At 42.0% G+C, this 21,409-nt stretch overlaps 1 protein-coding gene across 2 annotated transcripts in view; it reads left to right on the top strand.

Annotated features, from left to right (window-relative positions):
* Positions 1 to 21,409, top strand: part of tmem132e (transmembrane protein 132E) — a 692,467-nt gene that overhangs the window by 592,744 nt on the left and 78,314 nt on the right. For both annotated transcript variants that reach the window (XM_060912829.1, XM_060912828.1), the window contains exon 3: positions 9,825 to 9,962. In XM_060912829.1, coding sequence (XP_060768812.1) covers positions 9,825 to 9,962 — 138 coding nt within the window. The remainder of the gene's footprint in view (positions 1 to 9,824; positions 9,963 to 21,409) is intronic.

The raw sequence follows: 21,409 nt of genomic DNA, 5'->3' as shown, positions 1-21,409 counted from the left end.
CGTGGTTAGCGCTGTCGCCTCACAGCAAGAAGGTCCTGGGTTCGAGCCCCGTGGCCGGCGAGGGCCTTTCTGTGTGGAGTTTGCATGTTCTCCCCGTGTCCGCGTGGGTTTCCTCTGGGTGCTCCGGTTTCCCCCACAGTCCAAAGACATGCAGGTTAGGTTAACTGGTGACTCTAAATTGACCGTAGGTGTGAATGTGAGTGTGAATGGTTGTCTGTGTCTATGTGTCAGCCCTGTGATGACCTGGCGACTTGTCCAGGGTGTACCCCGCCTTTCACCCGTAGTCAGCTGGGATAGGCTCCAGCTTGCCTGCGACCCTGTAGAAGGATAAAGCGGCTAGAGATAATGAGATGAGAATGAGCTTTACCTCAATACGGAAGCCGCGAGAGGCCCTTCATATAATCTTTTTTTATTCACCTTGTTATCCCGAGATAACGACATAATTAATTCAGGATGTCGAGAAAACAACACAACTAATTCGAGATCTCGAGAAAAGAAAACAATTGTTCCGTGATCTCGAGAAAACAAGGCAATTATTCCGTGATCTCGAAAAAACAAAACAATTATTTCATGATCTCGAGAAAACAGCTGAGATTTCTAGCAGAGCTGCGCCCCCCTGTGGGTCAGACAACGAAGACTTAGAAATTGGCGGACATGTAACAGAGCAGAAATGGCTTTTTACGATGCCTTGAGAGAGATGGGGGTCCCAGAGGAGACATTCTAATGACCAAAGTTGCATCTATACAGAATGAGAAATAGCCCCAAAGTCAGCATATCACAAGTCTCTTGGCGCACCTGAATGAACCATTTCTCAGCTGTTTACTCGAGATCACGGAATAATTGTTTTGTTTTGAGATCCTGAATTAATTATGTCGTTATCTCGGGATAACAAGGTGAATAAAAAAAGGATTATATGAAGGGCCTCTCTCGGCTTCCGTAACCTCAATTACACAGTAGCACTTTTTTTTTTCCTCGCACAAACTTGGCGGATGTTGCCACAAATTGTTCAATATTGAAGAAGCGTAAGTTCAAGTTCAAAGTGTTTATTGTCATATGCACAGTAAGGACATGCCCACTTGCACAATGAAATTCTTAGTTTGCTGTCCACCATGAATGCCAATTACAAATAAATAAATAGGCGGAAGAAGTAATACAAAGTAAAGGCAATATAGTGCAAAAATAAAAGCAACAAAAACACCCAGTATAGTACAAAATAAAGGTAAATGTAGTGCAAAATAGGTAGTGTAATACAAAAATAAGGCAATGATCAGACGTAGCAGCAGAAGGGCAGTAATGTGCAAACAAATGTAAACAGATGTAAACAGTCAAGGACAGTTTACAAGGAGGTAATCCATGGTTATAGACTCCTGTCAACTGTTCAGGAGTCATGATGGTGGTTGGAAAGAAAGAGTTATTTAGTCTGACAGTCTTACATTTCAGACTTCTGTCCCGCCAGCCTGAGGGTAGGAGTGTGAACAGTCCGTGCTGGGGGTGGGTGGCGTCTTTGGGGATGGAGGCAGCTCTCCTATGGACTCTGCGGTGGTAGATGCTCTGCAGAGAGGGCAGTGGGGTTTTGGTGATCCTCTCAGCAGTCTTCACTACCCTCTGCAGGTGTTTGCGGTCCATTGCTGTAGTGCTGCCATACCACACAGTGATACAGTTGGTCAGGATGCTCTCAATCACACAGCTGTAGAAGTTGCTGAGGATCTTGGGTGACATGCCAAACTTCCTCAGCCTCCTCAGAAAGTACAGTCGCTGTTGAGCCTTCCTAACCAGCTGTGTGGTGTTAGGTGTCCATGTGAGATCCTCACTGATGTGAACACCCAGGTATTTGAAGCTACTCACCCTCTCCACCTCAAGCTCCCGGATGAACAGTGGCCAATGAGGTCTCCTCTCCTTCCTCATGTCCACTATCATCTCCTTCGTCTTATCCGTGTTGAGGGTGAGGTTGTTGTCCTTACACCATGACACCAGACTGGCCACCTCCCTCCTGTAGGCCATTTCGTCACCGCCAGTGATGCGTCCTATCACTGCAGTGTCGTCCGCGAACTTCAGGATGATGATATCCTTGTGGGAGGCAACACAGTCATGGGTGAACAGAGTGTAGAGGATGGGGCTGAGAACGCATCCCTGTGGGGTGCCAATGTTTGTGATGATGCTGGTTGAAGTCCTATTACCAATCCTGACAGTCTGGGGCCTGCCAGTCAGGAAGTCGATGAGCCAGTCACAGAGAGTGGGGTGCAAACCAAGTGTGGACAGTTTATGGATGAGTTTGTGGGGGATGACAGTGTTGAAGGCAGAGCTGTAGTCAACAAAGAGCATCCTGAAGTAAGAGTCTTTGTTTTCCAGGTGGAAGAGGGCATAATGGAGGGCGGCAGCGATGGCATCTGGAGTGGACCTGTTGGGCCTGTAGGCATACTGCAGGGGGTCCAGGGTTTCCGGTATGCTGTTCTGAATGTGGGCCAATACCACTCTCTCAAACCACTTTGAGATGATTGGAGTGAGTGCTATTGGCCTGTAATCATTCAGGTAGGTAGGTGGGCTCTTCTTGGGAAGAGGGACAATGGTTGTGGTCTTGAAGCAGGAGAGAATGGTGCTCTGGCTGAGGGAAAGGTTGAAGATGGTGGTGAAAACATCAGCCAGCTCATTGGCACATACTCTGAGGGCCCGCCCAGGGATGTTGTCTGGTCCTGCTGCCTTCCTGGAGTTGATCTTCCTCAGAGCTTTGTGTACCTGGCCTGATGAGACTGTTGGTGGGGGGTTGGGTGGTCCAGGTGAGTGTGTGCCTCCTCTCTGTGCTGTAGCTGGAGGTCTCAAAGCGTGTGTAGAAAGTGTTGAGGTCATCCGGCAGGCTGTCTGTGGAGCTGATGGTGCTGGTGGTGGTCCTGTAGTCTGTGATGTGCTGCAGGCCTTGCCACATTCGCCTGGGGTCAGCAGTAGAATAGAAGCCGTCCAGCTTCACTCTGTACTGCCTCTTGGCCGCTGTAATGGCTTTCCTCAGTCCGTACTTCGCCGCTTTGTACTCCATCTCATTGCCTGATCTAAATGCAAGAGGGCGAGCATGCAGCATGCGTCGTACCTGACTGTTTACCCAGGGCTTTTGGTTGGGGAACCTCCTGATCTGTATGGTGGGCACGATGTTGCAGACACATGTGCTGATGTACCCAGTCACATACTCAGCATAGACCTGTATACTGACAGAAGAGTCCTCCAAAGTGGCTTCAGCTTTAAACACATCCCAGTCTGTCCAAGCAAAACAGTCCTAAAGGGTGCTCTCAGTCTCTGGGCTCCAGAGTTTGACTTGTTTGGTGACAGGATTTGTTTGATTTAGTCTTTGTCTGTAGGCCAGATACAGGAACAAAAAGATGTGGTCTGAGTATCCGAAGTGGGGGCGGGGGGCGGCCCTGTATGCACCGCGTATGTTGCTGTAAACATGGTCCAGTGTGTTCTTATCACGGGTGGGGATGTCCACATTTTGATAATATTTAGGGAATACAGTCCGTAAATTGCACTGCTTAAAGTCACCGGCAGTGATAAAAACAGCGTCAGGATGAGCCGTCTCTAACATTCTGATGTCATCATGGAGTTTACTGAGTGCTGCCGTGGAGTTAGCTCGTGGGGGGATGTAAACAGCGGCCAGAAACACAGCAGTGAATTCCCTTGGGATATAATAGGGCCGGCATTTCAGCAGTAACAGCTCCACATCTGGCAAACAGTGCTTATAAAATGTTCATTTGGAAAAAAATTTGTTATTAAATGTTATTTACTTGACAGGTGACGTCACTCAACACCTCAGGACATCTTCTAATTCAGTGGTTTTTTTTCTTCTTTTTTATTAATTAAGTCACGTCATGTCTGAAAGTAATAATGGATGTCGTTTCTCTTTATTTAGTTGAGCGGTTCTTGACATAATATGGATTACTACAGTTGTGGATGGCAGGCTTGTAGTACTCATGTCTGACTCGTGCCCTAATTTTAAAGGAGAACTGAAGGCAAATTTTTTATTATCAAAATGCTATTTATCTCATTTTATTAAATATTGGAATGCATTTTTGATCGCTATTTTGTCGCTGCTATAGCAAGTTATGAGTGTTTGAAATATGCTCTGTAATATATCAGTCCATACGGTATGTCAAAGCAATGGCTGTAAACGAGATTCGTTGAGACCTGTGCGAGACATCGTAGGACGGAAGTAAAACGTACAGAGGAAATCAAAGCGACCAACATCTGCCAACGTTGTCAAAAGACGCGCGCGTCCTCTTTCGAATTCTCTTGTAATCAAGCCGGAAGTTTTGTTTGTTTTGATAGCAATCAGGAAAGTTTGAAAAAAGTAGGCAGTAATCATCATTTAAACTCAATTTTGTGCAATATTTCATTTGGAAAACGGTTTTCAAAATGGTGGCACTGACAGCTGGCTGACACTTCACATTTCGAAGTCTCGCACAAGTCTCGTGAAGATCGCGCGGATAAGCGACGCCTGCCGTGGACCAAACGAACTAAATTCAACACGGCTAAAAACCGAATAGGCCGATAAGTATAATATTTAATTGCAATTAGTTGCCAATACGAGTCACGATATAAGGTTAATAAAACCAAAACGTAACTGAATAACACGTTAATTAAGAAATAAAGCAAGTTTAAAAATGACTTCAGTTCTCCTTTAAGGACCCATGACTTGACTTGGACTTGAGCACCGATGACTCAGACTCGTGCATTAACTGCATTCGGACTCATAAATTGGAGACGAGGACTCTGATTTTTTTCTTTATTTTTTGTAACATGCCATAATAATTGGCATAAAATATTTATATCTACATTTAATTTTTATACTAATTTTGTGCAAGAGTGTCACATCTGCGCGCCTTGGCACATGCATCAGAGAGACTCTCAGGTGCGCTCCAGACTGCACGCGCACCAAGCGGACTCTCGCACGCGCTGTAAATGACTCGCACCTGCACAGGATTAAGGCACAATCAGCACGCCGATATAAAGACTGTGAAAACGCACTTACTTTGCGAAGTATTGAGTTGTGTTGCTGACACATTACCAAGCCTTATTTCCTTGTTTGGGTTCCTGATTCTCGTCTTTGATTCTGCCGAGCCTACGATAGCCTGTTTGTGCCTCGCTGGACCTATCGCCTGTTTCACTGTTTTACGATTTTGCCTGCCGTTCTGGATTGTTTACCGTCTTCACTTGTATTAATAAACACACCTTCTGCACTTACATCCATCTCCCAGCCATCTCTGGCAGAATACTTCACACTCCCTGATAAAGAGAAGCACATTCACCTGTTCATACGTCATGTTCAGGAGCAAACTAATGGTAATGGCGCTAAAACAGCCATCATCAAACGGTGCGGTTGGAGTCTTGTTCTCGGATTGGACTTGGATCAATAGTGGACTCGACTCGAATTTTTTTTTAATGACTTGGACTCGAGACTGGACTCAGACTCGAGGTTTAGTGACTCGACTACAACACTGGTGGATGGAATTGGGCTATTTACTGTATTCGTATTGTTTACTGTTTGATCTCAAACACATTACGTAGCTATGACCGGCCATTTTTTAAAGCAGTTGTCATAGTGTTGTGTAGTGTATCAAATTAAAGAGCATGAATATCTGAATTGAAAACTTGTTTAATTTTGTAAATATGTCTACAAAACAAAGTTATGAAGATTTGAAAATCCAGTGTTTTATAAAATTTCCATTTCTGTCCGTTGGCCCGGTCACAAACCAGCAACCATTTTCCATTGGTTTAATTTTCCATTCATGAGATGAAAAAAAGCCTCAGTCAGAAATTAATAGACCAAAAAGCCAAAAATAATAAGATTTAGTATTTTGAGTATCGGCGGCACGGTGGTGTAGTGGTTAGCGTTGTCACCTCACAGCAAGAAGGTCCGGGTTCGAGCCCCGTGACCGGCGAGGGCCTTTCTGTGCGGAGTTTGCATGTTGTCCGCGTGGGTTTCCTCCGGGTGCTCCGGTTTCCCCCCACAGTCCAAAGACATGCAGGTTAGGTTAACTGGTGACTCTAAATTGACCGTAGGTGTGAATGTGAGTGTGAATGGTTGTCTGTGTCTATGTGTCAGCCCTATGATGACCTGGCGACTTGTCCAGGGTGTACCCCGCCTTTCGCCCGTAGTCAGCTGGGATAGGCTCCAGCTTGCCTGCGACCCTGTAGAACAGGATAAAGTGGCTAGAGATAATGAGATGAGATTTTGAGTATCAGGGTAAGAATTACAGATAAAGGCTTCTTCTTCTTCTTGTAGATCACAATTCTGCACCGAGAAGGCTTAAAAGTAATACATCACTGAAACTGGTCCATCCTTTGTGTTTAAACATAAAAGCCAGAATGTAGCGGGTATGTTCACTTTCAATTGTGGACACCGAGCATGACTAATGACGGTGGTGCTTGAATGTGCTGTGTATAAGAGGGTCAAACTTTTGTTCATTCTCTTCAAAACAGTATCACTGATATTGATACAGCTTTTCATTTTTTCTCCATGAAAAAAACATGAGCAAAATCATTGATTTTTAGGAAGGATACAAAATTTTCCTCAGTGATCCGATCTTTCGCGGCCACTAGACAACAAAGTGTTCGGGCGATTTTATTGGAAAAACAAGTCAACATGAGAGATTCGACCACTAGGTGGGAATCATAAGTTTCGAGCTGATTGAACCAACACCGAGCGAGCTGGAAGGAACAACAAAACATACAGACCGGTGATGAATATCACTAAAAAACCCAAGATGGCGGCACCCATGAGTTTGGTGTATTGCATCACGCAACGTTAAAAAACGCTTAAAGTAAAAGCTCATCGCAACGCCGCACAAAATTAACAATATATTCCGTAAATCTCATCTCATTATCTGTAGCCGCTTTATCCTGTTCTACAGGGTCGCAGGCAAGCTGGAGCCTATCCCAGCTGACTACGGGCGAAAGGCGGGGTACACCCTGGACAAGTCACCAGACTATCACAGGGCTGACACATAGACACAGACAACCATTCACACTCACATTCACACCTACGGTCAATTTAGAGTCACCAGTTAACCTAACCTGCATGTCTTTGGACTGTGGGGGAAACCGGAGCACCCGGAGGAAACCCACGCGGACACGGGGAGAACATGCAAACTCCGCACAGAAAGGTCCTTGCCGGCCACAGGGCTCGAACCCGGACCTTCTTGCTGTGAGGCGACAGTGCTAACCACTACACCACCGTGCCGCCCCACGTCATATCAGTGTTTCTCAAATCACCTGTGTGACTCCAAAAGCAAAGTTCTGAGTAGCACAGATGAGTTGTTTTCTATATTGAATAAAGTCCTATGTAAATTAAAATCATAGCCTATTATTTGAATTTGTCTGACATGAAGCAAGCCGGCGGCACGGTGGTGTAGTGGTTAGCGCTGTCGCCTCACAGCAAGAAGGTCCTGGGTTCGAGCCCCAGGGCCGGCGAGGGCCTTTCTGTGCGGAGTTTGCATGTTCTCCCCGTGTCCGCGTGGGTTTCCTCCGGGTGCTCCGGTTTCCCCCACAGTCCAAAGACATGCAGGTTAGGTTAACTGGTGACTCTAAATTGACCGTAGGTGTGAATGTGAGTGTGAATGGTTGTCTGTGTCTATGTGTCAGCCCTGTGATGACCTGGCGACTTGTCCAGGGTGTACCCCGCCTTTCGCCCGTAGTCAGCTGGGATAGGCTCCAGCTTGCCTGCGACCCTGTAGAACAGGATAAAGTGGCTAGAGATAATGAGATGAGATGAGATGAAGCAAGCCAACAGTTTTGCGACACTGCCTATAGCTACATCAGTTTAGGCTACACTTTCATATCAACGTCACCTCTGAATGTGGAGGGAATGTGGAATGTGGAAAAACTACGAGTAACCAAATTAGACTTTTAGCATCAAACTGTCAAAAAGATAACGGATCGGTGGCTGAAGACCAGGTCAGTCAAAAGAAAAGAAAAGCACAAGAAACATCCGACACGAGCAAGGACAAAGTGCAAAGACATGATAATTCTTTGTTTGAGAAAACAAAGCAGCGCAACCGGATCAATGCGGCCCCCAATATGAGATTAAAACTCTCCAGTTTGGAGCCAGACATTGCTTCACTGATGTATCAGAATAAGCAGCACCATTCTTCCCATTAAGAGAAGGACAACAGTGAGTAAGTTGGCGATACTATTTGTAAAACTGTCATCTCATTAGTGTGTAAGTTGTAATATACTGTTGAAGTTGGCTAGTTGTTTTTTTGTTCATGATATTTAGGGGGCTAGATGGTCTGCAATTTTTTTTTATGGGTAAAGTGGGGGCGGCATGGTGGTGTAGTGGTTAGCGCTGTCGCCTCACAGCAAGAAGGTTCTGGGTTCGAGCCCCGTGGCCGGCGAGGGCCTTTCTGTGTGGAGTTTGCATGTTCTCCCCGTGTCCGCGTGGGTTTCCTCTGGGTGCTCCGGTTTCCCCCACAGTCCAAAGACATGCAGGTTAGGTTAACTGGTGACTCTAAATTGACCGTAGGTGTGAATGTGAGTGTGAATGGTTGTCTGTGTCTATGTGTCAGCCCTGTGATGACCTGGCGACTTGTCCAGGGTGTACCCCGCCTTTCGCCCGTAGTCAGCTGGGATAGGCTCCAGCTTGCCTGCGACCCTGTAGAACAGGATAAAGTGGCTACAGATAATGAGATGAGATGGGTAAAGTGGTTCTTGGTCTGAAAAAGTTTGAGAAACATTGTGAAATTACAGCAGCAAGTTATCAGACCTGCGAAAAGAAAAAGACACACTGTCCAACATAAAATTAATTTTTTTTTTAAAATCCCAAGAACAAGCCGACTATACAATATACAGATAAAAATGTGACGATAAAAAATATATACACCTTGTGCATGTGAATGTACGTTAATAGTGCCAAAAACAAGAACTGTGATAAATGAAGATAAAAACTGTGCAAAGGTGGCAGTGTTGAACGGAAGATCTCATCTCATCTCATTATCTCTAGCCGCTTTATCCTGTTCTACAGGGTCGCAGGCAAGCTGGAGCCTATCCCAGCTGACTACGGGCGAAAGGCAGGGTACACCCTGGACAAGTCGCCAGGTCATCACAGGGCTGATACATAGACACAGACAACCATTCACACTCACATTCACACCTACGCTCAATTTAGAGTCACCAGTTAACCTAACCTGCATGTCTTTGGACTGTGGGGGAAACCGGAGCACCCGGAGGAAACCCACGCGGACACGGGGAGAACATCCAAACTCCGCACAGAAAGGCCCTCGCCGGCCATGGGGCTCGAACCCGGACCTTCTTGCTGTGAGGCGACAGCGTTAACCACTACACCACCGTGCCGCCCCTGAACGGAAGATAAATAAATAAAAACAAGCTAGCGGCGCAAGTGACTAATGACAGTGAGCAAATAGAATATATATGTGCAAACAGAAAAAAATGACTATTGTTCGAGTTGATGCTAAACAACTTCTGACCAATCAGATACGAGAATTCGAGAGCGATCCTTTAAAAAAAACCCACATCAAATGGTTTTAAAGCTTCGAGTTTTCTTGGCATGTTGCTATGACTGGATGGAAAGATGTTGTGCATGCTATTTCGTGTTGTGAGAGTCGAACGTTATTGGATCATTAAAAAAAATGTAAAGCCTTGCAGGTTATAATATGTAACTCTGACAATTTTTTTAATGGTTTCCAAAGCCACCATATCGTCACGCAATTTATTATTGAATATAGAAGTCTTCAAAACAGGGTTTGGTTGACTTTAATCCATAGTTTATAAGGCATCCTGCTGTCTCTCTCTCTCTCTCTCTCTCTCTCACTGTCTCACCACTTCAGGGTGAAAGCAAAGAAGGGGGTGAATCTCCTCAGCACGAATTCGAAGAGCAGCCAGTGGAAGGTGGACTCAGAGGTGCAGCCTGGAGCCAAGCACTCCATCGCTACAGTAGAAGTCAGCAAAATGAAAGGTGTTTCTGGGTAAGATATCAATCCCTGGCTTCCAGCAAGTGTTTTTCTGTCTCTAGCTCACTCCTTTTGCCTGCTTTGTCGCTCTTTGACATGTATATCGTGACGATTTGTCGAGCTTCATTACAATTCCTGTCCATCTGTCCATCCCACTGATTCAAGTCACTTTGCTAAAACTAAACCCTCACACACACAACAAAAGAAACCTTTTCTAACAAGCATCTTTCTTCTGAAAAGTTCCAAGGAGTTTGCACTTTCTGGTTTCTCGGTACTGTTACAACTGCACTTTAGTTTTTTTCAGGCTTGTTAACTTCACTTGAGAAAAATTAGACGCTGGTGAGGGGAAACAATGGACAAAACATTAAAGGTAGCTATAAAAGGATAAAAAGCATCATCATGTAAAAGCATTGTAACTGCTGAGAAAAACCGGAATAAGAGGAATCTCAAAAATTAGAATGTTGTGAAAAGTTAACCTTTTTTTTATAATTTCATTCAAAAAGGTAAACTTTCATGTATTCTATATTCATTACATGTAATGTGAAATATTTAAAGGAGATACGCAGAGCCATGGCCTCACTTTTTGTTTATAAATGCCTTGAGACCTCAAGAATGGCATAGGAATAGTTTTAAGCGTTAACAATAAATCTAATATGGTAAGTTCATCTCATTTCATTATCTCTAGCCGCTTTATCCTGTTCTACAGGGTCGCAGACGAGCTGGAGCCTATCCCAGCTGACGACGGGCGAAAGGCGGGGTTCACCCTGGACAAGTCGCCAGGTCATCACAGGGCTGACACATAGACACAGACAACCATTCACACTCACATTCACGGTCAATTTAGAGTCACCAGTTAACCTAACCTGCATGCCTTTGGACTGTGGGGGAAACCGGAGCACCCGGAGGAAACCCACGCGGACACGGGGAGAACATGCAAACTCTGCACAGAAAGGCCCTCGCCGGCCACGGGGCTTGAACCCGGACCTTCTTGCTGTGAGGCGACAGCGCTAACCACTACACCACCGTGCCGCCCAATATGGTAAGTTTTATGATTAAAATGATTCATATAGGTAGCGGTCTGAGTGAATGACCTTGACATCTGTAACATCACAGCAGGAAGTCTATCGGTCTCATCGCAATTTTCGCTATACTAAAACACAGCGCTAACTGCAACTTCGATCCTCCATTTTGAGCTAATTTATCGCCATGCCACGTAGATGTGTTGCTGGCGGGTGCAGCAACACGACAGAAGATGGATTTATGCTGCATTCATAGCCCAAGAATGTTCAAATTGCAAAGATTTGGACGCATTTTGTGAGAAATTCACGGATTGGGTGCCTACAAGGTGGTCTCTCCTCTGCACATTTTACTGAAGACTCGTACAAAACCTCTGATCTGTTGAGGAGTGTTGGCTATAAGCCCGTATTGAAAGAGGGTGCAGTACCAACAAATAAAGGAAAAGAAAACTATAATAAAAGGAAAGCAATTTCAGTTGCACCAGTTCTCCTGGAGTGTGAGCTGAGCAGTAATGGCGGAGTACTCAGTATGGAGAAAATGGAGAATGAGTGGACCAGTCATCAGATTTCTCCACTGGATATGGTTTTTTTTTGTTTGTTTGTTTGTTTTTTGGTTTTTTCCCCCCTGCTGGATATACTTGCCTCAGCACCAATATCTCGCCCTTACGTGGAAAAAGCGAATGAATGAAGAACTGAAAGTCAGGTTGTTTCAAAACAGTCGGCCACAAGCTCGGCCTTCAAGAAGCAAGAACACAGCTGGGTAAGATGCGATTCTCATTTGGTTACATCACGACAAAAAACACAACACCCGTTGTTTACCTGCATTTAGATTAATACATGTAACTTGTATTGTGTATTTAAGTTAATGGTATAAGATTATTTAGTTTGCTTCAGAATGTAATTGTTTCAGTTCATCTGATTATTTAATTATCCTTTTATCAGTGAAAATGCATGCATGTACATGTATGTTGCATAAGTTATAACGCCTATCCTGTTTTAGTGAGAGTCACACGAGACTGTCAGTTCAATTCCATCCAATTCTCTAGACGGCTTTGTTCTCTGGCTTTATTTCGTAAGGTGGGGCCTCCATGGCCGACGTGTTACTATCTGATTCACTTTCCGATGGTTTGGACTGATATGGTTCTACACGTATAGCAGTAGCATGTACGCACACTCCAATTTCAGGACCATCACCGTCAGATGTATTACTATCTGGGGAATCCAAAGAATCTCCAATAAATCCGAACGAAGAGGCCATTGCAACCACTCTCGCCTGCCGAGTCTGGCTTTGGTCTACAGCACCGGTTCCTGCTGTGACGTCACTCACTCAGGGCTGGCTGGCTCAGTGGGGCAGCTCGAATGCCAACTTTGCGGTCGATTTTAACTCTCAAAAAATATATATATTTTTATTCCCAGTTATGCAGCATACAAGCGTCAAATATGGTGATACTATCCACTCAGAAATGTATTTAAAAATAAAGGTTCTGCGTATCTCCTTTAAAGCCTTTTTTGGTTTTATTTTGATGATTATAGCTCATGAATATCAGAAATCCAGTATCTAAATTATTAGAATATTTCCTAAGATCAATCAAAAAAAAGGATTTACAATACAGAAATGTCCAACTTCTGAAAAGTATATTCATTAATACACTTAATACTTGGTTGAGGCTCCTTTACTACAAATTACTGCATCAGTGTGCCGTAGCATGGAGGCAATCAGCCTGTGGCACTGCTGAGGTGTTATTGAAGCCCGGGTAGCTTTGATCGCAGCCTTCAGCTCATCTGTATTTTTGGGTTGAGTGTTTCTCATCTTCCTCTTGACAGTACTCCATAGATTCTCTCTGGGGTTCAGGTAAGGTGAGTTAGTTGGCCAATCTAGCACAGTAATATCACGGTCAGCAAACCATTTGGTAATACTTTTGACACTGTGGTCAGGTGCTGAGTCCTGCTGGAAAAGGAAATCAACATCTCCATAAAGCTGGTCAGCAGATGGAAGCATGAAGTGCTCTAAAATCTCCTGGTCGACGCTGTATTGACTTTGGACTTGATAAAATACAGTGGACCAACACCAGCAGATGATATGGCAACCCAAATCATCACAGACTGTGGAAACTTCACACTGGACTTCAGACACCTTCGATTCTGTGCCTCTCCACTCTTCCTCCAGACTCTAGAACCTTGATTTCCAAATGAAATGCAAAATTTACTTTCATCTGAAAAGAGGACTTTGGACCACTGAGCAACAGTCCAGTTCTTTCTCTCCTTAGCCCAGGTAAGACGCTTCTGACGTTGTCTCTGGTTCAGGAGTGGCTTGATATGAGGAATGTGACAGTCATAGCCCCTTTCCTGAAGACATCTGTGCATGGTGGCTCTTGATGCACTGACACCAGCCTCAGTCCATTCCTTGTGAAGCTCTCTCAAGTTCTTGATTGACTTTTCTTAACGATCCTCTCAAGGCTGCGGTCATCCCTGTTGCTTGTGCACCTTTTCCAGCCACCCTTTTCATCAATGACCTTCTGTGGCTTATCCTCCTTGTGGAGGATGTAGATAGTCATCTTCTGGACAACTGTCATGTCAGCAGTCTTCTCCATGATTGTGGTTGCGTGGACTGAACTAGACCGAGAGATACACGATATTTATACTGTTTTACTCAAACTCGAAATGAAATATTCGCATAATTTGAGATACTGGATTTCTGATTTTTATGAGCTATAAGCCATAATCATCAAAATTAAAACAAAAAAAAGGCTTGAAATATTTCACTTTACATGTAATGAATATAGAATAAATGAAAGTTTACCTTTTTGAATTAAATTATGAAAAAAATGAACTTTTCCATGATATTGTAATTTTTTTGAGATGCACTAGTAAAACACTTCTGGATATGAGCTTATAGGAAGGCTATTCAGGGTAGTAACAGTAACTCATCAGGCTACATTACACCATGCTGTTGTTAATTATTTTCCTCTTATGTCACACCCCCAAGATTTTTATTCTTTACTTCAAGTAAAGTGACCGATGTTAAATTTTTCCTGTTTATAAGGAAGGTTTTTTTTTTTTTTTGTCTGTGTGTGTGTGTCCGTGATGTAATATATTGTAATAAAATTAATTACAAAAATTCTAAAAGTTTACTTTCAGAATAATAAAGAAAAAAATCAGGTCTTTTATTCAATATTATCCAGAAATTTTAATGCTTAATGAGGAACAATTATAGATGTACATGTTACTTGAAGCAAATAATTATGAATACATATTATTATTGCTTTATAATTATTAGTTATAATAATAATTTCAATAAATTATTTGGAGCACATTATTAAAGCTTTATGGGATATTATTACATTTTAAAACAAGAATCTTTACATAATTATAACCAATTATAAGCACAGATATTGTAATTTATGACCACTAGCCTCAAAGAAAGTGCTACCGAACTTTTTTTAATTTTGCAAAATGGATTTTCAGCCGTGCAAGGCTGGCGTTCAGAATGTTCTCCGAGCCATCACTGCAGTTCAGCCGTAAAACAACGTGAAGTGCCTCGAGCATTACAAAGAGCTATTAGGCTATTATCACGAAATGCTGAACATGGAGCTCCAATCTGACGAAGCACAAGGTCAAACACTGTGATATAAAAGAGGGACAAAGCCACCATGTGGGCTTTAAGTGTACGCTGACAGTGACAATATTTCAAGCTAATCAAACCCTAGGGTTTGACCAAACAACCACTTGACAAAACGCTACATCCTAATGCTGAAGCTTAAACTAAGTATTTTGGTGTGTTGTCAAGCCCAACTCGTTTTTCAAAGAACTCTTGCATCAAATAAACACCATGCAATGTGATCTTTTGGAAATGGTCATTAAATCATTTCGGGTTGAGTGCAAAAGTTTGTACACCCCCCACCCCCCCAGGACTATCAACAAGCCATTGAAGGGAAGACTTTTTTTTCTTTTTCTTTCTTTTTTAAATTGTGTTTCACAGATGTTCATTATCAGCTGGGCAACTGTTTAATACTTATATGTTGAGGAATTATAGGTGGAAAAAAAATTCCAGAAGTTTGCAAACACCCCCGCCCCCCAATGAGTGTTATATTTAACAGTTATTCCCTGAAATCAAGTCGTACATGAGCTGATAGGTGACGAGGCACGTAGCACTGAGTCGGCTATAAGCCATATACAACAAGATTGAGTGGAATAACTGTTTTATTCTATCCACATTCACTGGATTTTGAGGAACGGAGCATTTGTATTTTTATTTTTTGCAAATTCGATAAATAAAAACCTTATACAAAACGTCCAACAAAATCATTTCCGTTTAGGCGGACTTCTTAAAAACCTATCGATGGCTGCACGAATTGACTTTAGTGTTGTTTTTTTGCAGAAAGTGCCGTCTTGCTGTCATGCCGAGGTATAGAATAGCTTCAGACATTTATTTAATTCTTCCTTGGACATTTCAGTGATGTAATTTTCAAACTTCTTTGAGCTTTTTGAACCAGTCTAAAGAAAAATTCAACAAATTTTAATGCCTAAAGATGAAGAATGAAAAACAAACCATCGAAATGACAGGAGCAATTTGTGAAAAATGCTAAATCATAATTCTTGAAAAATAAAAAATAATTCTTGAAAAATAAAAAGGACACATTCTTACCATGAAATACTTTCATTCCATATTTTGTTGCTTTTTTTTGTTTTTTTGGGGGTTTTGTTTTTGAGTAGAGTTTTTATTTTGTCCTCAGTTGTTTCGGTAACACGCGCCGCCATTTTCTTCTTGTTTAGAGGGGTTTTTTTTTGGCGGTTGACTGGGCTGGAGGGTGCAACAGGAGATATTGGGGGGAGGAACAACTATATTCTTTTAGCTATTTCTGTTTCTTTTAAATACTTGATAACAAATGCGCTCTGCCATTTTGTTTTTCTCTACTCACGGTATATGAGCTGATAGCTTAGTAATAAAGTAGCCAATCAGAGCGTGCGATTGCTCATATCCAGTGAATGTGGATAGAATACAAGTAAATATTCTGAAATAATAATGATGCATATTGAATCACTACTTCCTGTCTGTTTCACATCCTCTGATCAACCTTCCACATATTCTTCCTGACATATCTTTTAACAGTTATTCTTTCTCCAGAATTCCATTCCAATAGATACAGGAGCTTGCAGAACTATTCACCCCCTTGGAAATAAAATAGAATTAATTTATTCGGATCGTATGTCAAGAATACATAACATAAATTTGATAAAATGAATAAAGTTCTTCTCTAACTATTGAATTTTATACAAGGAGACGGTTATCATATGTCCTCTCCATGTTTTAATAATGGATGTGGATAATAGTGGTCTGTTGGATGTTCAAAGTTTAGCATATTTTTTAAATCACCAAATCCTGATTGATACTTTACCAGAACTTTGTCTTCATCCAGACTTTTTTTTTTAATTTGGATCTCACGTTCATCGTGATATGCTTTGCTTTGGTGTGTTCTCCAAGAATTTCTGTTTTTCTTCTTCCAGGAACAGGTGTATTCATCTTAAAATGATGCACAAGTCAATTCCATTGAACTCCTTCAGTGAAATTCGGAACTATTGCAGTCATGCCAGTGCAACAGGCATGAGTAGTTGTGCCATCACAGCTGTGTGTAAATAATTTCGCAAGCTGTATTGATTTTTTTTCTCCCCGTATGAATATTGTTGGTTATTTTGTGTCGATTCAAGATTTGTAATCCCAGATAAGTCTCACTATAAAATGTGGAAAAATACTTTTGCAAGGCACTGCATAATCAGAATTATAATCATATTCTTGGCACAAAATTCTGCAACCTGTCCGATGGCTATGTAATCATCAGCTTTAATTGGCTCAAAACCCGCCGTCTAGCAAATCTAACAAATCTCGGAGCAGTTCGGCCTTTTGGTATAAGGCTGCGTCGATATTTACCGTGTGCTCTTTTTTTATCCGTTTGGATAATTAGAGCTTATGAACCTTACATCTGTGTAACATTTTGACCTTTAATTATACTTATAGAAAGATTCCTAATGGGGTGTTTTAGGTGCCATACCTCTATTTATGAGACTTTTTTTTTTTGCCATTTTGTGTAATTCAGTGAAAATTAATTGCCACTTTTGCATCTAACACAATGTAAGGCTTGCCAACAGCAACAAAAAGAACTAAAAGCAAAGAAAACGAAGTAAGCTCTTGTAGTATGGATCTAGGCTCTTCCTGTTCGGCTTGTGAGGGCTCCAGGCATTATTTTGGAAATAAAGCAGTACCTGAAATACAAGGCCAGACAGCACAAAGCAAAGTCGAATCGATAATACACAAAAGTAAGCAGTCATACAAAAGTCTAATGGTCTTCTCAATTTCTTCCCTTGCTCCATTTCCATTTCTGCACATTACTTTCTTCGTCTAAAACCCTCCCAGTTATATAATCCAGTGACGTCCCAGCTCTCGTTTTCTCGAATCGGGTGCCTAGGTGTATAATTTTTTTGTTTTTCTGTTTCTCTTTGCTTTGCTGCAAGCTGTTAAAATGCAATAAAGATGATGAGATCCCAAAGCTATCTCGATCCGATTCCATCCTGCTAAGTGCAATACCTTTAATGGCGACCCTATTTTTTGCGATGGCACATTTAACAGTGATGTAGTTCTTCTTTTTATTCTCCACATGCAGAGTTTGCTTTATGCTCAAGATAATGTGTTGGGTTTGGCTGCTTTATAAATTTGCCCTTAAAAGCAGAGGTAATTTCTGAGAAACATGCGACCACCGTTAAGTCATTTTGAAACATGCTCTGAATGCGTTTTTTTTTAACATAAAAGCAGACCATTTTCTTCAAAATATGAAGTTATATAATCCAGATTTCTCCTAGAAAATCAAATATACCATAATTCAGCCACCTACACAAGGATAAAAAGATCATAATAATAAATAAAGTTGACGTTATCATGAGCCTGTTTGAAACTTCACAAAGTGAACTGTCAGTCTTGTTTACTTCTCCCCCTATCATCATTGACAGTTTGAATAGCTTCAATTTAATCAGAGCCCCTCGTTTATAAAGAGAGCTTTCAAATGTCCATATCATTAATGCGCACAGAAGATAAATAAATGTATGGTCAGCCGAGTCAGATTTAAATGCAAGTTTTACTGCAGTTGCTACTTTATCTGATTTTGGTGTGGGCTGTTTGTTAGCAAGACGCAAGCTTTATTCGGGTTGGATTAGTTTTAGACACTCCAGGAAGTGCTCTTTTCTATCATTTCCTACAAATCCAGACCAAGTATTGTCCGAGTTTCAAACCCAGAACTGGAAAATTATACTGTAGACAACAGTTGCCCCTTTTCCACCAAAGCAGTTCCAGGGCTGGTTCGGGGCCAGTACTTAGTTTGGAACCAGGTTTTCTGTTTCCACTGACAAAGAACTGGCTCTGGGGCCAGAAAAACCAGTTCCAGGCTAGCACCAACTCTCTGCTGGGCCAGAGGAAAGAACCGCTTACATCGGCGGGGGGCGGAGTTGTTAAGAACAATAACAAGACTGCAAAAGGTCACCATTTTTAAGCGACGAGAAGCAGCAGCTGTACAAACACGAAGTCATCCATTATTATTATTGTTGTTGTTGTTGCTGCTGCTGCTTCTTCCGTGTTGTTTTTGCTTCGATATTCGCGCCAAGGTTTATGCAAACGTAGCGACGTAATGACGTATACAACGACGTAACTGACGTATACAGCGACGTAATGACGTGGCTTCCCTTAGCACCGCGAGCTATGGAAAAGCAAACTGGTTCTCAGCGGCTCGTAAGTTGAATGAGTTGTGAACCAGCACCAGCACTGACCCCGAACCAGCCCTGGAACTGATTTGGTGGAAAAGGGGTAAGTGTGAGAGAAGCTACAGTTCCAGGGGTTGTAAGGCAAGTCATTGAGTTCTGACTATAGGTAACGACTATATCCTATGTGTATACACTGCAACCCTGCTATAACTAACTCTATTACTATGAGCTTTCACATATAATGAATTTTTAAAAAAAATCACTGTGTCACGTCCACATGCGTTGGCGCTCAGAGCGCACAGCGCCATTTGGACTAATCAGTCCCCCCAGGATTTCGTGGGCCTTTTTTGTGATTGTTGCAGGCTAAAATATCTGATGTTGTGGGGGGGGGGGGGGGGGGTTTCCAAAAAATTGCGATGAAAGTTGCGGTGTTTTTTAGGTTTTTGTTGCGATTATATTGCGGGAGGAAGTGAAAGTTGCGAGAAATTGTTGTGATTTTCTCTTTTTGTGATTAAAATTGAGTGATATGTTAAATATTAAGTTATTACCGAAAAACTATTGATTAAAAAAACAAAGACACTGAGAAATGGTCCTATAAACAACTTTACCAATATAAAAGATTACCAGGACTACAAAAATGCAGAAAAATAGGCTTTACTTATCCAAATGCACCTGTTGGTTCAAAAGTTAAAGTGCAGAGAACCTCACAGCACAACATGAAGTTACCTTAAAATATAATATAAATGCCTCAGCTTTCATGTAAGGAAAAAAAACTATTAATACTAGTACTGTGTGCAGGCAGTCTCTCCTGAAGACTAAATTAAACAATAATTATAAACTAATAAAATAAATGGCTCAGGCTTCATAGAAGAAAAAAAAACAATTTGAACAGAATCTCACAGTATGATGCTGAAGCTGCCTAAACAATGGAAAATAAAATACCATTTTGGCAAAAATGTTGGCATCCATTAATTTCTTGTATTAAGTAAAAAAATAATGTAAAGTGCACACAGTCCTTCACTGTAAACATAACACACTTTCAGTAACAGAATTTAAGCCTATATAAACACAGTTTGTCGACGTCACCTCGAGACGACGCCAACGATTGGTCAAATTTGCGGGAAAGTTGTGGTGATTGGATATAATTGCAACACCGCCCTGAATTCGTGGGGATTGGTTGAGTTTGCGTTGAAGTTGCAAATCGCAACATCGCGAAATCCTGGATGGTCTGACTAATTACTATGCACCTGTTCCGGATTAGAGTGCAATCATAGCCTGTGTTTATAAGGACTCTCAGACCCACCCATGTTGTACCTTGTGTCTCACATTACCAATCCTTATATCTGTGTGTTGCCTTTCTGGTTTTGACTTTGTTTTGTGTATTTGGATCCTGCCTTTCGTCTTTGTCTCTGCCATTCAGTCTGTTTCTCGCATGACCATTGCCTGCTTCAGGACTCTGTCATTGTCTTATGTTTTTGAACTGTTTGTAAATAAACACTTTTCCTGCAATTACATCGGTCATTCGCCTGCTTACATGACACACTGAGCCATGCGTTCCTCTTCCAACCAGAGACAAACAATTGGTAATCAAGTCCGCAGTCAAGTTAACAATACGTGTTAACGCCATAAAACAAAGGCTTAACGAGCCTAGCTTAGGTGTCGATCACTAAGAATTATCGAGAACGGTGATCAAAGGATCGATAAAAGGACAAAATGACTGCTCATACTGCGAAACTAAACACCTAGTTAAAGCGTACCGATGGCGTTTTTATACCCCTTGCCTGACCCCACGGTGCAACATGAATGACATCATCGGTGATCTGCAATACGTGAATGAACTGAATGGTGAAGATTTAGAAAACATAGTGAGTCAGTGGGTGGACATTAATAACGATACATCGGTAACCTCCATCATTTCCGTAACAGATGAAGAAATCATCGCCTCTGTTCATGATCCTTTAACTCGGTCAATAAACTGCAATAGTCACTCAGAAGGAGAAATTCATGATAAGGAGAATGTGCCTAAAATTTTGCATATAATGTGAGTGTTTGGTGTGACAAGTGGGTCCATTTCAGTATTACGAACTTTTTGGTATAACAAACTATTTGGACGCACCCCCCACCCCCAGGAGTTCATTATAGCGGGGTTGCAAGGTATTATGGTCGTCATGTGACTTGCCAATGAGCAAGCGCAGCTTTCCAAGCCACAAGCCCTACGACAAGATCAAAACAACCAGTTTGTATCAAAATGTAGTACAAATGGAGTTTTTAGTGATGACAATGCATATATCGCTTATCCCATCTAGTAAAATTACTAAACAGACTTGTACAGAAATGTTACTTCTTCAACCACCTGCCAAGTTTTGTATGTTTGTTTGGGGGATATTTTTGGTCACACATGAGCTTCCAAAAGACTTTTCGGAAAAGTTAAGTGCTTTATTAACTCCTGAGCAATCAGTGTGCAAGCTGGGTGGGACGAAAACCAAACATTTAGGACAAAATGCTGTGAAAAAAACTGTCTTGTCAGTAAGTGAACATATTGAGATTTATGGCATTGAAAACAGCAACCTGTATATTTTTTTGGGATATTCACCAGTTTGTGATTCAATGTCCCACAATCTGCGCTCGCCCTATTTTTTTTCCGCAATTTGCCATGGAGGGTGGAGCAAACGTGCTTCCTACGAGACATGTGAAGCCAACCTT

Source organism: Neoarius graeffei, chromosome 28 (assembly GCF_027579695.1).
Source record: "Neoarius graeffei isolate fNeoGra1 chromosome 28, fNeoGra1.pri, whole genome shotgun sequence".
Lineage (NCBI taxonomy): Eukaryota > Metazoa > Chordata > Actinopteri > Siluriformes > Ariidae > Neoarius > Neoarius graeffei.
This window is presented reverse-complemented; position numbering and strand designations above follow the sequence as displayed.